Consider the following 17,571-nt stretch of genomic DNA (forward strand, 5'->3'; position numbering starts at 1 on the left):
TTATTATAAATGGCTTAGAACTTGGAATGTGACAGCATTTTCATTCTGATTTCAACAATTATGATATCAAGATAATTAAGATGAAATGATGTGTCTTGTTCTATAAATACAGCAGTTTTATTTATACAGCGCCAAGTCACAACAACAGTCTGTTTAAAGGTGCTTTGTATTATAAGGTAAAGACTCTACAGTAATGTAGAGAAAAGCCCAACAATCAAATGAGCCCCTGTGAGCACTTGAAAGTGGGAAGGAAAAACTCCCTTTTAACAGGAAGAAACCTCCAGCAGAACCAGGCTCAGCCACAATCGGTTGGAGGTGAGGAGAGGAAGAACAGGACTAATATGTTTTTTTGTGGCAGCTTTAGCTCAAGCTACATTTGATTTTTCAGTTGAATTTGTTAAAATTCTATGAATTTCACACCTAAATGGGACCTTTTATGTGTTTCCTGCGTTTTCCCCTATATGTATATGTACCGTTACAGTGGTAGGTGACCATATTAAACATGGTTAAAGTTTGAAATAACGATGTCAGCTTATGTGCATATAAACCAAGAGTCATGATAAAATATTTCTGTTTGCACACAACAACAGAATTATTTAAGAAAAAACAAAAACTACCACTTGTTTTTACTATCATTACCCCCTCTGAAAATCTGATCTTTTTATTGACCCATAGCACAAAGCACTGCTGTGCTTTGATGTGCTTTAACTTTGTAATCCTGAAAACTTGTAAAATAAATTGAAAAGAAAGGGTTATCTTCCAATTAACAAACAGTATAAATACTTTAGCAAGGGTCTGAGCTGTCACTTGAGAAAGCATCATGCTAAAAACAAAAGAAATCAGTTTGGACTTGAGAAAAACAATAATTGATGCTGACAAAGCAGGAGCTGGATATCCAACTGTAACATCAAGAAATTCAAAGAAAGCCACGATGTGCAGGACAAACCTGGCAGAGGCAGGAAGTGAAGGATTTCAAAGACTGAAAACTAGTGAGAGATTTGCCTAAAAACCCAGAACAACTGGCAAGACACGAGTGAACAACTTAACCAAGTTGGGAATTGTAATCTCGAAGAAGACGGGAATGGACTGCGAGGCTGCAGAACAAGAAAAACTTCACTTCTGCAGAAGAAACGCCTTCAAGCCAGACTGAAGTGAGCTAAATATAACCTGGAGAAAGATTATGCGACAGTGGAATACACTGGAAGTGCGTCCTTTGGTCAGATGAGATGAAAATAGAACTATTTAGCCACAGAGATGCTGCTTATATTTGCGTAAAGAAGGTGTATAACCTAAAGAACTCCGTACCCTCAGTGAAACACGGTGGTGGAAGTATTTTGCTGTGGGGACGCTTCAATGCGTCTGGACCTATGGAAGGAATCGTGAAGGAAGAAAGATGTGTGAAGATTTTGAAAGAAAACGTGAAGAAGTCAGCAGCAAAACTGGGTCTGGAAGGGCACCTCACTGGTTGAGCAGGTGACACACTTTGAGAGGGGTACTGAATGAGCCCGAGTGCGAGTCTGTCTCAAAACAGTATCCTGATTTCCTCATGCTGTGTGATACTGACCTTATCTGGTATTGATCGAATACTAAGTAATTACAGTATTGTGGAATGCAGATACCATTACTAGGGGAAGAGCGGTTTGTCATGACGAGTCATCATCATCATCAAGTATTGATCCAATATCAATATCAACATTGGTATTGATACTATCGATACTTGGATCTATCCGTCTACTCTGTACTGTCATGTCTAATAAAGGCAAAAAAATCTAATCATCCATTAATCTTCTTCTGCTCATCCACTTCAGACTGACAGTGGGGCTGCTGTGAGCTCTCATGGGGCTAAAAGTGTGGCAAACCCCACACACTTCACCGGCCTGCTGCAAGGCTAACACACAGAAACAGCCATCCATAGTTACTTCTAACTTAGAATAGCCAGATAACCTAACAAGAATGTCTCTAGACCTTTGGAGGATGCTTGGTTACCTGGAGAGAGCCCTTTCCGCTCGGGAAGAACATACACTCCACACACAAAATTCCCACTCAGCCGGTGGATTCAAACACAGGACCCACCCTACCATCGAAATAACGCACTAATGCAAAAAAGAGAGAGAGAAACAAAAGGGAAATGCTGAAATAAAACTAACTCTGCTCTACGCAACTTTACTCAGACAGGGAGGACCCTCCGGTCTGTCCTGTCTCTTTTTTGTTGACCCTCTGCTGCTGCCGCTTGTTTCTCTGAACACAATAATATGAAATAAATATTCAGTATATTTTTACTAACGCGCTGAATGACTCTTATCGCCACCATGGCTGATTGAAACAGTCTTTCACTTGACATGAGAAACATTTTCCCACATGGCAGAAATAATAAGCGGCAAGTGTGCAAGAGTGGTATGGATCTTCTCATTTCATTATTAAAAAGAAGGCTAAAGGCTGAAATTACTCCGTTAATAAGCAATCTGTCCTTGTGGTGACTAAAAAACCCTCAAAAGCAGGAATTTGTGCCGATAACACAGAGCACGTGCTCGTGTTTCTATTGTTCAAACACAACAATGACAACATTTTCGCTCTGTAAGCGTTTATTTTTAGACTAACCTCGGACTGCTGTGTGGATTATTCACCGCACCGCTAAAATCCTGTCAAAATACTTCACCGGGACACACACATAGACAGGCTGTTAACACACACACACGCACAGGCACATGCACACACACTCTCACCAGTCCCGAAGCAAAGAACACCGCCAGCAGTGCGAGGCAGGTTCCCATGACGATCAGCAGCAGGAACACGATCAGCGGGTGCTGCTGGCTCATTCGGTAGTACGACTCGTACAGCCAGTCCTGGGGCTTCTCGCCCTCCGCGCACACCTCACCCTGGAATCCCGGGCACCCGTCCCCCAGGCTCTCGGGCCCCTCAGGCCCCTCGCCTCCATCGCTCTTCTCCAGCAGGTAGCGTCCGCGGGTCCACAGAGCGTCCTGCCACATGGGTAGCCTCCTCTGGATGGATAGTGATGCCTCCTCGTTGCCAAAAAACACGTGCGCAAGGAAAAGGGTGCTTTCTTCCTCTCTTTCTCTCTCCCTCCTCCTCCTCACTCTCCAGCGTCCACCGCCTCCTCTTCTGCTTTATTTATTTATTTATTTTAAAGTTTGCTAAGCTGCAGAGTGACAGATTGACTGCCGAGTGAAGCAGAGCCAACTTTCCAGCTCCTGCAGCTTCCTCTGCATCCTCTGCCGCTCCTTCAGCCCCGAGGTGCCAAACTGAGTCAGGACAGTGAGAAAGCCGAGCGCTCTCCTCTATCCCTCCTCCTCCCGTCAGAGGGAAGACTCGAGGGGAGGTAGGTTCTCACCTCTTGCCTCTCCTCCGGGCTTTGCTCTTTGTGTCTGGTCAGTCTGATGGGGAGCTGGCAGCAGTCTCTTCTCACTGCTTAGAGATGTAGTTGTGACGAAGCAGCATGTTACTCTGCTGAGGTGCGGATGGGAACTGAGAGAGAGAGAGGGGGGGGGGGGGGGGGGGGGGGGGGGGGTGTAACTGGGAGGGAGGGAGAGAGAGGAAGAGAGAGAGAGAGGGTGTTCCAACGCGTGTGATAGAGAAAGAGCTAAAAGTGTGTGTGCTGTACCTACCAGAGCAGTGTGAGAATAGTGATGTGTGAGATTAGATAATGTGGAGGGAAGTGGTATATGACTCAAGACTGTGTGTGTGTGTGTGTGTGTGTGTGTGTGTGTGTGTGTGTGTGTGTGTGTGTGTGTCTTTGTTTACAAGGTACAGAAAAGGAAAGAGACTTAAGACATTTACATAAGAGGAAAAAAAGAAGACACTGTGAAGTTGGCAGAAGAAGAAAAACAGTGTGTCAGCGTGTGTGTGTGTGTGTGTGTGTGTTTCTGAGAGAGAGAGAAAGTGAGAAGGGTTGTAACAGCTGTGCAAAACCAAGGAGACCGGAGTGTTGAGAGAACAAGCACAAAATACCATCCAGCAGCCAGTGACAGAGATAAAAAGGACAGGCAAGACAAACACTCAGAGGGGGGAAAGAATGGGGGAGGAACGGGAAGAAGAAACAAAGTCAGGAAGGAAAAACCTCATGAGACAGAGATAGTGTGGGAGGAAGAGAGAGAGAGATCAGTGCTTCAAATGGGAGGGAGGGGTAGGAGGGCTGGTAATGAGTGAAAGTTTTGATAGGGGCGAGTGTCAGTGGGAGTAAAAATGAGATGTGACGAGCCAAAATCCCAATATTCTCCTCTCCTCTCTCTTACTCTCTTCTCCGAGCCTCATGCGATGCTCCGTGAGGTGAGAAAAATGCAGTTTTTTTCAATGTGTCAAATCCACAGCTTCCAGAGAGACAGAAAGAGCATGTATAAGCAGATTCTGATAATAACACAAGCCCAGCAGAGCACAGAACTCAGGGCTATTTTTAGAAATCATTAAAAAAGCAAAAGTAACAGAATGAAAAAAGAAACCCAAAAGCAACAAATAAATCATCCACTATAAACCCACCCAGTGGAAACCTGGTAACAACTTATTCAACCTGAACAGGCTGCACAGTCCTGAACGCAGCTTGGCTAGACTGAGCTGATAGGCTGTCTATCAGTATATGCAAGATAACTTTGATTTGAAAAACTCATGACTTAATTACTTGATTCCCCCCCGGAACATAGAAAACATATCGACTGTATAAACCAATTAAATTTATAGTTTTCAGAAAAATACTGGCTTGTTTTGACCTAGACGGCAGCGGCACGTTGGATTCTAGCTGCTCAACAGTCCCCGGTCTTCTTTGGGGTATTTTTCATTTCGTGATGCCTTAAATGTGAACATGCAAAAAGAATTAAAATTTTAATTCATGTGACCCGAGAACAGCTGTTGACTTTTCCTCAGTCCATTTTAAATGAGCTGTGGTCCAGAGAAGACAGTAGTGTTTCTGCGTTATACTCACATGTGGCTTTTTCTTTGCATGATGGAGCTTTAACCTGCATTTATTGTTGAACTGTGTTCACAGACGGTGATTTCTGGTTGCCACTGATGCATTTATCTGCATGTGAATGTTTGATAGCTCTTAGATGTAGAACAAAGTGCTTGCATGAGTGGATGGTTTAAGCTTGAGTAGAGGAGAAAAGCAGTATATTTAGGAACTTTGCCATCCAATGTAGGTGATGAGGTGTTCAAAGTCTTTGCAGTTTGACTCTGGGGAAATTATTGTGAAATTCTTCCAAAATTTGATGTCATATTTTACAGATTCTCAAGCCCTTGCCCATCTTTACTTCTGAGAAACTCTCTAAGTTGCTCTTTTTATACCGAGTCATGCTACTGACTTGTTGCTAATTAGTTAATCTAATTAGCTGCAATCCTATTTCTTGTTTAGTACTGCTTACTTTTTCAGTGTTTTGTTCCCCCGTTCCAGCTTTTCTGAGACATATTGCTGGCATAAATAGAAAATGAGCCAAGTGTCTCAGTTTAAACATATGATATGTTTTTATATATTGCATTGTGAATAAAGTATGAGTTTATGAAGTTTGTAAATCACTGCATTCAATTTACATTTGAACTTTTTTGGAACTGGATTTGTATCATTTAAATTATTGGGTGGGGCATGTTGGGTGCAGTGCCACACCATGCCTCCCCTCTGGACACGCTACCAGCTTCAATGCAATGTAAGGACAAACGTCCTGTGGTGCACTCAACAATTAATAAAGACTGAAATGAAATATAAACAGTTTTTAAATGTGTTTATTAATGTGAACACAAAACTATCACTTTGTTCCAAATGCAACTCAGCTGTCCCACGTTCAAAACATCTTTAATATACAGCACAGTTCACTTTAATCAGCAGTGCTCTACTTCTACTGATGCAGTGCTGCTGCCTGATCTGAAACCTACTTCACACACACACCTGTCCTCTATGGGAGGGGCTACAGGACATTCACCAGTGATTGGCAGATGCTGCCTGTATATTATGCCCACCACTGAAATGGCCCCCAGTGTTGCACTGCATAACAATCAGTCCTCAGATGTTGGTGAAAAAGACAAATCATTACTCTTAAGCCATTAGTCCAATTTACAGTACATAGGTAAATGTAGTCCCATTTACATAGATCAGCAACTCCCAGTGTGTGAGCTGAAGCCCCCTGGTGGGTCTTGAAGGCACTGCAAGTGTGTTACAAGAAAGTTCTATGTTTTCAGATCTATTTTTGATCCTGAATTTGTCTTATACTTCATCACTATAGCAGCAAAAAGCTGTTTGATAATCAAGCTACTGATGGAAAATCAGCCTCAACAAGAAAATTGTCTGGAGATCAAAAAAAGGAGGAAATGCTTCATCTCAGGCTTTTCTGATAATCAGAGCTGTGATTAAAGACTTGGATGCGCTGCAGAAGATTTTGAGATTTCAAAATGAAGGGCCCAGAATGGGACCTAAGAGATATTTGTATCTCTTATATATTTGTATTTGTATTCTCAAGATGCTTTTGGCATCTCCTTACAGTGTTTGTTGTCCTGTTTTGACTGATTGCACACTTGGTCAGTACATGTACGAAATGAATGATTAACAAACAGGTTCGTGCTATTCAGATTACCCCAAAAATCAGTTTCACCCGGTGGAAGCACTTTGAAAATCCTGAAATGCAGCTATGTGACTATGAGAAGTGTTGCTCTCTCTAAATCTGATTAACAAAGTCTTTGAAATCTGGAACAGAAAAAAAAACAAGCACACGAATGATTCTGAAGACTCTGAAGCTTTGTAGCTTCTTGGTCCAGGAGTCTGCAGAGCCTGTAGCATCGATAGCACCGTCTCAAACAAAGCAGAGGATGATGTAGGACGTCTTCAGTGCTGCAGGAAAAAAAAGAAAGAAAAGGAAAGAAATATTTTTATAGCAATTTTCAGCAGGGGGTGTGGAGCGAGGAAATCAATCACTCTGGAGAAAGCAACATGGGGGAAATTTATAGAAAATTGCTATCCAGTTTGGCATTGATGGTAATGACAGTGACAATGATACCCGTGCTAACATGTCCTTCTGCACATAAGCCTCAAATATCCAGCTTGTTCACACAGATAAGTCAGGCAAAGCTGACAGAGCTCTGAAGAAGAGACTGCAGTTGTCTGACTGTCAAATACCCAGTACCACATACAATGGATCGCATTCTAGTATCAGAGATAAACTGATTCTTTTAGTGCATGCAGAGCTGTGAGGTATTTTTGATTAACCATGATTAAAATGCTGCGTTGTTTATTATTATGATTCCCACAATCAGTGTAAGGAGATTCTGGCCTCCCACACTGGCTTCCAATTGAATTTAGGCTCTATTTTAAAAATCCTTTTACTGGTTTTTAAATCCTTAAATGGTCTGGTGCCTGAATATTTGTCCGATCTGCTGAAACTCTATGTCCCCCCTTGTTCACTCGGGTCATCTGAGCAGCTGCTGCTCTCAGACCCTAAATCTGAAACTTAGAGGAGACTGAACATTCTCTTTTGTGGCCCCGAAGCTTTGGAATGATCTTCCTCTTCACAGTAGGCAACCTACTTCAGTGGTGGTCTTTAAATCCAGGTTAAAAACTCATTTTTATTCGCTGGCCTTGTACTCAGTGGGTAACTGACACTGTTATTTATTTATGGTATTTGTTATTCTTATTGTACTTTTGATATTTCTGCTGTACAACACTTTGGTCGGCCATGTGTTGTTTTAAAAGTGCTATATAAATAAATGATGGTATGGTAAACAAACTCCTAAACCTTGTGGAAAACTTCCCAGAGGAGTTAAGCTGTTATAGCTGCAAAGGTGGGCTGACATCACCTTAAACCAGGCTTGGCCAACTCCAGGCCTCGTGTCCTACAGGTTTTAGATATCACCCTGTTTCAACACACCTGAATCAAAAAATAAGTTCATTACCAGGCCTCTGGAGAACTTCAAGACATGTCGAGGAGGTAATTTAGCCATTTGAATCAGCTGTGATGGATCAAGGACACATCTAAAACCTGCAGGACAGCGGCCCTCGAGGCCTGGGTTTGGACACCACTGCTTTAACCCTCTGGATTAAGAATAATGAGTGAATACTTTTGACAATATCGGCATTTGAAGATGGCTGGATTAGCAAATTCAGTCAAAGCACGAAGATTCAACTCAAGAACACTTATAGCATCAGTACAAGATAAAGAAGACAAGTCCAACTCCAAAATGTGCAGCCACTGAAGTTTTAACATCGTGCACCCCAGTTCAACTTCAACCCCAGGTCTGAGAAATGACAGAATTGGGCAAATTGACTTTATTAAGGTCAGATGCTCCGGCGAATGACCGGATGAAGCGGATAAGGCTCTCTGTGTCAGTAACCTCCCGAATGTAAAACAGAGCGCTACTGCGGCTGCAGAAGATCGGGCCTTCTTCTGCAGCGGTACAAACCCAAATATTTATTTTAGTAAAATCTCCAGCACTCAAGCACTGCAATAACCCAGATTTCCCCTGACAAGCCAATATCTCTATGACATGAAGTGTGATGCATTTGCAGTTGCTCATCCTGCCTCCTCTGACTGTGAGTTTCTGTCCTGAAGTCCTTTTTGACTCTGGAGAAATTGGTGTGAATCTGTGTTTCATTGTCACATGAACTCTCCCGTCTGGTGGAAACAGAAGGATTTGGAAAACATGTGAAGAAGTCGTTCTCTGCTCTGCTACATATCTGTTTTATCCCCGTCTGTGTGTGTGTTGTGCGTGCACATGCCATATTGCAACATATGATAGACTTCCTGTTCAGCTCCCTTATAATAAGCTGTGTAATGTAATCTAATTAGGTCTTCCTTGGCACAACAAAGACAAGATTAATGAGCTGAGCTGAGCTTCACGCACGCTGATGCGCACGCAACCCCCATGACAGTTTGGGAGTGCGTGTGCAGTTGTGCAAGTGAGAGACAGCTTGAACTGTGTGTTATTTTCTTTTATCAAACTTGAACTTTGTGTTTTTTGCTTTTTTCTTTTTCCATGTGTGCCCTTAAGCAAGTTACTAATAAGGGATTTGCATTTATTTTCCCGGACACCAAGAGCACACGGAGAAACTAAACTGTGAAGTGTGAGAGGAAGAGGAGAAATGTAAGGAAACAACAGCACACATGAAGTCAAGCACACACACGCACGCACGTGCGCACACACACACACACACACAGCAGTTATGAGTGTAAGCCACGTCACAGACGTTACTATGATCCTTGATTTTCCTGTGTCATAAAACTGCCTCCCAATCATGATCCACATGTGCATTGTGTTGTGTTTGTTGTGCTATAAATGGAGTCTTCTATATAAGGTTTTATTCCCCATCACATTAACAACAGGTGTGGCTGTGCTCACCACCTGCTACCCACTCCACACAAACATAGACATGCACACATACACGCACTCATCAAGCGCCAAAGGCATTGACAGAATGAGAGCACACTGAGGAAGAGTGGCCTTAACACACTAATTCTGCATCAACACCCTCCCACATACAGACAAAGGCACAGCGGCAGGACAGAAGATGAGGCAACACAAGCAGATGGAGAAAGGACGAAAGGGCTCGGCTGCCTTCATGTGCTGTGGGAGATATTGCCACTATGAGATGAGCGTGTACGTCTAGTAGTCTCACCGAGAGGCTCGCGTTAAAGTCCGAAGGCCTTGTTTAACGCAGTTGGTGGGGATGGTGAAAAAAGAGATAGCATTAAAGATGATCTTTTTTAAGTTGCATGGGAACAGGGTCATAACACAACACCCGACAAACCATTGACTTGTGAAGTTTCTTTGGGAACTTTGGACCATGTTGGCATGTGTGAGGACCAGACCATCGCTTAGATTAGATTAGATTAGATAAAACTCCGGGAAATTCAGTTTCCAATAGCACAGCACCGATAGAAGTTACAGAATGTGAGCAGAAATATACCATATATACACATATATAAATACAGAGTATACAAAAGGGACAAATAGAATAAATAGGAATAAGAATACAAGGGAACTGCACATTTCAAGTACTGAAGTCTATTGCACTGTTGGATATTAACAAAAAGTATTGCACAGTGAAAAGGCACTGCAGCTTAGTTGTCCCCCCCTCCTTTGTCCTCCTGTTTCCCCTCTCTCTCCCCTCAGGAGAGGAGTTAAACAGTTTGATGGCGTGTGGGACAAAGGAGTTTTTAAGTCTGTTGGTTCTTGACTTTAGGAGAAACAACCTGTCACTGAACAGACTCCTCTGGTTGATTATGGCCGTGTGCAGAGGATGCCCAGCATTGTACTTTACTCCTAGGTGACTTATTCTCACCAACCCTAACCAAACACCTCAAGACTTTTATCTTGATAGCCACAATTTTTTTTAACTTAATTGGAAAGACTGAATTATCAATCAATCAGTGGCTCAATTTGCTAAAACATGATGCTAAATCACCTGTATTTGTCAGTAGATTGAAAATTGCAATCCACTGAGCTCTGTTTTTTTTACCCCTTCCAATTTAAGTGCATAATCCTAGCTATGATGGCTGATGTAGGATCAGCATGTCTTAGTCATCCAAGAGAGATCAAAAAAATTAAATGTAGCGTGTGCCCATGATAGTTGTAGACAGCCAGCGTGTTTCTACTACTGTTTGGACTGGGTCTGAAGTTTCTCCCTGTCTGTGGAAGGCTGTCAGTCCACTTCTTACCTCAGATGTCAGTGCCAGGTGACAAGCATCCAACTGTGTTTACTCTGGAAAAGGATTCCATACCTGAGCGACCGCGGCTCAGGGGGTTGGGAAGCGTATCTGTAACCGGAAGGTCGCCGGTTCGATCCCCGGGCTCTCTGTCCTGGTTGTTGTGTCCTTGGGCAAGACACTTTACTCTATCGATGGCGCGATATGGCAGCCTCGCTTCTGTCAGCCCAGGGCAGCTGTGGTTACAACCGTAGCTTGCCTCCACCAGTGTGTGAATGCGAGATTGTAAAGCGCTTTGGGTGCCTTGAAAAGCGCTATATAAATCCAATCCATTATTATAATACAGGTCAATAATTCATAGAATCTGACTGGTGACAGCGATACTGCGGTGAGTTGTTGAGGATAAGCTGAACTGTCAGTAAGCACTGTTAGCCTCTGTTAGCTGCTGTTCGTCTCTGTGAGGTGCAGTTCTCCACTGTTAGCTGCTGTTTGTCTCTATTAGCTACAGTTAGCCTCTGTTAGCTACTATTAGCCTCTGTTAGCTGCTGTTTGCTAGCATTGGTGAAACTTTCTTTGAAGTGGATCTGATGTTGTAGGACTTAGATACTTTGTGATAAACTCTCACACGATGTTTCTCACAACTGTTTATCAAAGGGAATGTGAATTTTTAGGACATTTGAGCCTAACATTAGCTGGCATGACCTTAGCTTATAACCAGCTGTTGCTGTTGTTTAGCCGGCTCATTGTCAGCTGTTCAGAGATGGTAGGTTTGCATGTTTAATATTTGTCTATTTAATCAACCTTTAAAGAACAATTTGAAACCATTCAAAAAAAAGGTCTCCATAGCAGATTCCTCTTATCCTACCTGCCATGTACATATAACAAAAACATGACAAGATGCTAAGACATCGTGACTGGTACATACAACCCATTTATTCTTTTTATTGTACAGGTTTTATATGTTTGTTCCATGTTTAATGTGAAACACCCTGATCTTTGTTATCTTGTATTTATTTAAATACATAAATAGTAATAAAAATAGTTTTTAAAGAGAAACTGCTGTGGTTAAGTCCTGGTCAATATAAATTTTATTGGTTGAACAAAAACCTTTCCAAATCATTCCAAACCTGAATGTGCCAGCAACACTCAAGTTTATATCTGTGGATGCCACCCTACATGATATGCCCTGTTTGTGGTCCAAACAACTGAATAACTGAACATAATGAAAAGGCCAGTGAACACACAAGGCAGGAGAATAAACCATAAACTGAACACCACCAGTCTACCACAGGCCAAAACATTTAAGAAAAGTAACAAAGTATGAAAGAAAAAAAAAAAAAAAAAAAAAAAATTATATATATATATATATATATATATATATATATTATGAAAATAATTCTTTCATCACAAACCCCCTCATTCTATTACTCATATGTCACTGTTAAATATCAATTTATGCTGCTTTTTGAAAGCAGCACTTTGTTCCTGATCAGTTTCACACTCCCGTGGTTCGTCGTTCCGTTCCCCCCTGTGGCGCTGTCTGTGTTTACGCTGTGTGGCTGTGATAGAGCACACACCACTCCTCAGCCAACAAGTGATTCTCCTCTGTGCAGCATTAATGATAGGGTAGATTTATTTTTTTTTGGGGGGGGGCGGTTCTTGGGGATCCAAAACCAATGCGGGCTCAACATGTAACCATACATCTCTGGCTAATTTTGTATCCAGTGTCTCATGCCTTATTGTGCAGTTTAAATTGGTGGTTTGGAGACACATCCTTGGTCTTCTTTTTTAGCTTATCTTTCGCAATCAAATGAAAAATTAGGATGCGTGAAGACAGTGTGCCTGCCGAGAGAAATCTGAAGCACGTCTAAAAACTGAGAGCAGTGTGACCTCAGGAAGAACAAAGAGGATATGTGTGTAACAGCTGTAAACTAGAGGTGGACAGATCAATCCAAATATCCATAATAATGATACCCATGTTGGTATTAGTATTGGATCAATACTTTTTTCTGTCTATATAAGTTCAGTATGTAGCCCTAAATAAGTTGCAATAAATTTATTATTTTATTGGAGAACAGCACTACTGTAAGCAGACCAGCAGAACAGCAAAAGCACACATCCATTCATAGATGTGACTTGTTCTTGCATGGAGTCACACATGGGAAATCAACAGTGATAGAGGTCAATCCTGTCATGTGGACTGAAGCACATATTCATAAAGGGCTCAAAACAGAATCCGCTCGTGTATCTCCTGTAAAGCATCTGAAAGTATCAAAGGCAAAAAAACAATCTAGGCCATGGATGTTGAATTATTGATAAAACTGGATGTCATCCCAGATGGAGCTCAGCACAAACAATGATGTTGCGCTAGAAATAAACCAAGTTTCCCACCTTGATGAAAAGAAAAAGTGGGCTTCATCACCTAACTGGGTCTAGCTCAACCCAGCGGTGATTAAAACACACTGAGATGACCTAGATAAGCAACAATCAAGTCAGGAAGGTGGCGGGGAAGAAGAGTGATGGGGAGTGAGGGAGGGAGAATAGACCGTGGGCTTCATTAAGTACACACGTATGCAATTTTCTCAATCAAAGTCTTTCCTCAATCAAACACAGTAATTTAAAGCACCCTGTACAGTCTGTTTTGCATTTGATCCCCTCGACAAAAATGGCTTTTTTTTTCCTGAGAGACGCACGGCATTTCTGGGAATTGGCAAAATACTAAACTAATCAGGCTTTTAATTGCATTTGATTGCTATTGTTCTGGGGTTTCTTACGAGGCTTGTTAAAATGCAGTTTGGCTTAGTTTCCCGCTGTAGAGAATGTAGAGAAGTGGAGTAATTTTGGAGTTTAAAGACTCCCAGGAGTCTTTAAATACAGAAGCTTCACAGCATCATTAAATGCTATAGGTGGGGATCTCTCTGTAGGAAACAGTTAACAGTGAATACAATGTGTGTAAGCTTCACTCTTATGTTTGAAAACCATCACAATGCAAAACAGCACAATGTTAATCAGAAAGCCTCCAATAAACAAAAAAAATAAACATATTCAACTGCATATGTGATATAATTTAACAGGTTATCAAGCTGTGTACAATTTGCTCTAATTACGTTTCAATTTTCCTTCCCAGCCAGGGATTTAGGAGCCAGTATTAAAATAAAATATCACATACACACATAAAATATCTTCAACTTCTTTTAAAAATCAGGGTCCTGAATAGGGCTGGACCCTATTCTAGGGCGAGAGGTGTCCTACACCCTGCATAGGTCACCAGTTCATCAACAGGTAAACACAGAAAGAACAGATAAACCACTCATCTACTACCAGTTTTAGACCACCAGTCCCTCACTCTGTGGACACTTCCCACAGTGTCCCACAGAGCCACTGCAGGGGGGGGAAATCATGGAGTGAAACTTAGCTGAGGAGGTAAGATAAACAAGAGCTTGCTGATATTCCATTAAAATCCAACTGAGGTCACTTTTGTTATGTTCATGATATGAATAGTGGGGTTTTGAAGACAAAGTCTGACCTAGATTCATGTGAATGGACTGATTTTTGAAATTTAAATGGACATGTAACCAGTGTGCATAGGCTGTATACAAAAGACAGACCACCACGTCATTCCCCAATCGTGTTTTGAAACCTTGAGCTGAGCATTTTGGCCGCCCAAAATGATCTGAATAATCTGAAAAAGGTTAAAAAAAAAACTAGGCTTAGCTCTGACTCAGAAAATAAGGGCAACCGTATTATTATACAGTCTGAACTTATCATTCATAAAGCATACCCCATTTTACTATCACCTTTGACTCTAATGGGGAGTGTGATTTACAAAATGATTGAGCAAAACTTGAGAATAGCAAGTAAGACCATGAACCCGCCAGAAAAGTGTACGCTGAGGCCACAGATCAAGTTAGCAGCAGGCTAACACTCAGCAGGCTAGCTTCTGCACTTTTCAGACCCAGAAGCAACATCCATCTTTTTACAGATGGATGTTTTATGCCAGCCAAATTGTCCTACAAAGATACTTGACTCGTAACCAGCTAATGGCTCCATCATGTACACAAGCTAGCAGCTAACTGTGCTCGGAGCTAGCATTGCTCACCCTCTGCTAGCAGTGCTAGGTCATAGTGCAGTCGGGTTGAAAAGCAGCCATATTACGCTGCTTCTAACAAAGCTGGAAAGAGAAGTGCAAAAATTAGGGCCTTCAAATTAACACGATAACTGTAAAGATGCTGTAATGCTCCTTATACTTGAGGAAAACATTTGATCCAGTGTAATAAATTTTGATAATAGCAGTGTTGAGCTCTTATAGGTTAAGATGTGGGCTACATGTAGACATGCTTTGTTTTGAGCAATATTCTAAAAGATTTAGTGTACAGGATAATTTTTTATTTTTTATTTTTTTTTAAACTTATGGTATTTTTTCCTACAAATAAACACCTTTTTACAGCCAGGAAAGAAACTTTATCGTGAATTTATGCTCCAGCCTCTCTATCCTGCTATTTCTCTACAAAAAGAAAAAAAACAGGCTAAGTGTGGAAGCAGCTAATCACTGACTTGTGAAAGACTTGTTCATTCAGCTATGCAAGAAGCTTTTCCAGTCAAAGTGTTTTAATTCAGCTCTGGCTGAGGACAGACCCTTGGCTTCTGGCTGGCTGGCAAAGAACATACCACATCCAGCAACCCGAGTTATTTCTTAAGGTTTTCTGTTTATTTCCTGTGAGAATGCAGCCCTTTCTATTCTGCATAGACATATTCTTTGTCGTTTTAAGGGCGCTCTGTCCTAACCTCATCTCCACTTCTTTTTTTGTCTGTTGAGCCTTGTCTGTGCTGTTCACGGCCTTTGAACACTAAATTCAGTGTCTCTCCTCCTCTCTTTACAATTGAAATGCTCCTACATTTTGACCTCTTTCACCTTCTTCAACCAGAGCTCAAAAGTCAATTATTTTCAAGCGTCCTCTTATGTTCAGCTTTATTACTACATCGAGGTCATATGGGGGAGGTTAAGGAAAATGTCATAAACATTCCTCGGCAGGCATTTCAGATTTGCCGGGGCTGATTTTCTGTTTCTGGAAGCACTGCTGTGGATACAGACAGGACACCTAATCCAGAGCAAAAACACACTTTTCTATTGAAGGCCCTGTGAAGCTGACAAAAGCTTATAATACAGCATCAACACTCCTTCCTTTGGTTTGGGGTTTAAGCATGTTGAAGACTCCTGGGAGCTGAGGCACAAAGCAGCCATGCCTCGGAGACCTTCGCTTAATCCAGTTCTGAAAAACAACAGTAAGTGTGCTCCACCCAGTGTTGATGAAAGGAACTGCAAGTGAAGAGATACACGGTAAGGTGCACTAATCTGTTTTTATATCAACAAAGGGTCACATGTAAGGTCAACCGACCCAGTCTCATCAGTGTTGTATGAGCACCAGAGGCTTTTAAACATGTTACACTCTACTTCTTCAGCCCAAGCAGCAGCTAGCTGACATTTCTCCCTCAGAACCACAAATTTACAGCTGTGGTTAGAAGTTTAAACCTACTCATCATGGGCATGAATGCCACGGTAATTTGGGCTTTTAATGATTTGGTTGAAATGTGGAACGATTGCTCAGCATAGATCTTTTATAACTTTAAAAAGACAAGAACTAGGTGCACAAGTTTAAAGAAAATCAAAATAAATTCAATCCACACAAAGTGAAATTTATACATACAAATTTATAAATACATACACTCACGTAAATCTTTTAATAAGGTTCTACAATGACTGTGAACTTGAAAAGGCCAGAACTATTAACTTCTTACTACAAATGGTAAATTCTCTTTGCCTCTGTGAAAGGATCTGACGGCTCTAACTGGATTAATACTGAGAACAGTAGCTTAGGGAGGAACTAAGAAGGAGAATTAGAGATTTAAACAAGTTTAGAGGGTCTGTTTCAGACATTTTTAAACAACTACAGAGTAAGATTATCAGATCAAATAACTGTATGCAAGTAAAAGTTCTATCTGGCCTCAGAATCCATGGAGGACTAAGGTGAGGCGTTCGAATCTAAGAACACTATCAGCTGTCAAGCATGGCGGTGGCAGTACCATGCTCTGGGTCTGTTTTGCTGCGAGTGGTACAGGTACATCAAACAAAGGGGATGAAATAATGAAGGAGGCCGACTACCTCCAAATTGGACACACTCTGCTTCTGCTAGCTTTTACTGTTCTTTCAGGTTTGGGGGATCAAGAACCAGAAGGCTTCAGAGGGGCTTTTAATTCATTCAGGGGTCCTAGCGGAACCCTTTCGAGGGTGGAGGTGTTACGCCCCTCTGCAGCGGCAGTGCAAGAGTGTTCAGCTGTTGCTAACTGACCACACCTAGTCAGGTGTGGGTAAAGGCACACCTGAGACAGGCTTTCAGGGAGGCTCACTAGTCTTTGCCTTGGTGTACCAGGTATTTCAGCCCACTTGCTATGTAATTTAAGATAAAACATCTTGGCATTGAAATTCTGGTGTTCGTCTCCATATTTATGTTGCGGCTTTTGAGCCGGGACCTCGTGTGGATTAGAGAAAATCAAAATAAAGTCAAATTTGTGGACCCAAGTCTTCATTTTTAAAATGAGAAAAGTATGTATGCTGTACAATTGTTCCACTCTGGAAAAAGAACTGATCACGGAAATTGTTAAAAGCTCTAAATTACTTTCACTCTGATGCCCATGAGGGGTGTATATCAACTTTTGGCCTTAACTGTACATTCTGGGTTAGAGAAATTAATCCAGAAATACGTTAAACCTGCATTCTACCTAAAGGGTGCCAGATGGAGATCTATGGTTGCTAAAAAACCTGTACAAGTTTATGGGAAATTGGCTTTCCAACTTTATCTCTGTAAACATTATTCTGCTGAGTTTAGAGGCTCAGTCATTCGTTTGAAGGAATATTGAATAAAAATAAAGTCTGTTTAGTAAATGT

The 17,571-nt window shown here is 41.6% G+C and overlaps 1 protein-coding gene across 2 annotated transcripts in view; it reads right to left on the minus strand.

Annotated features, from left to right (window-relative positions):
- Positions 1-3,489, minus strand: part of adcy2b (adenylate cyclase 2b (brain)) — a 69,608-nt gene extending 66,119 nt beyond the window's left edge. For both annotated transcript variants that reach the window (XM_084920309.1, XM_084920308.1), the window contains exon 1: positions 2,724-3,489. In XM_084920309.1, coding sequence (XP_084776435.1) covers positions 2,724-2,987 — 264 coding nt within the window. In that variant the 5' untranslated portion in view covers positions 2,988-3,489. The remainder of the gene's footprint in view (positions 1-2,723) is intronic.
- Between the last annotated feature and the right edge of the window lie 14,082 nt (positions 3,490-17,571).

This window comes from Perissodus microlepis, chromosome 22, assembly GCF_051167445.1.
Source record: "Perissodus microlepis isolate ML-2025 ecotype Zambia chromosome 22, ASM5116744v1, whole genome shotgun sequence".
Taxonomy (NCBI): Eukaryota; Metazoa; Chordata; class Actinopteri; order Cichliformes; family Cichlidae; genus Perissodus; species Perissodus microlepis.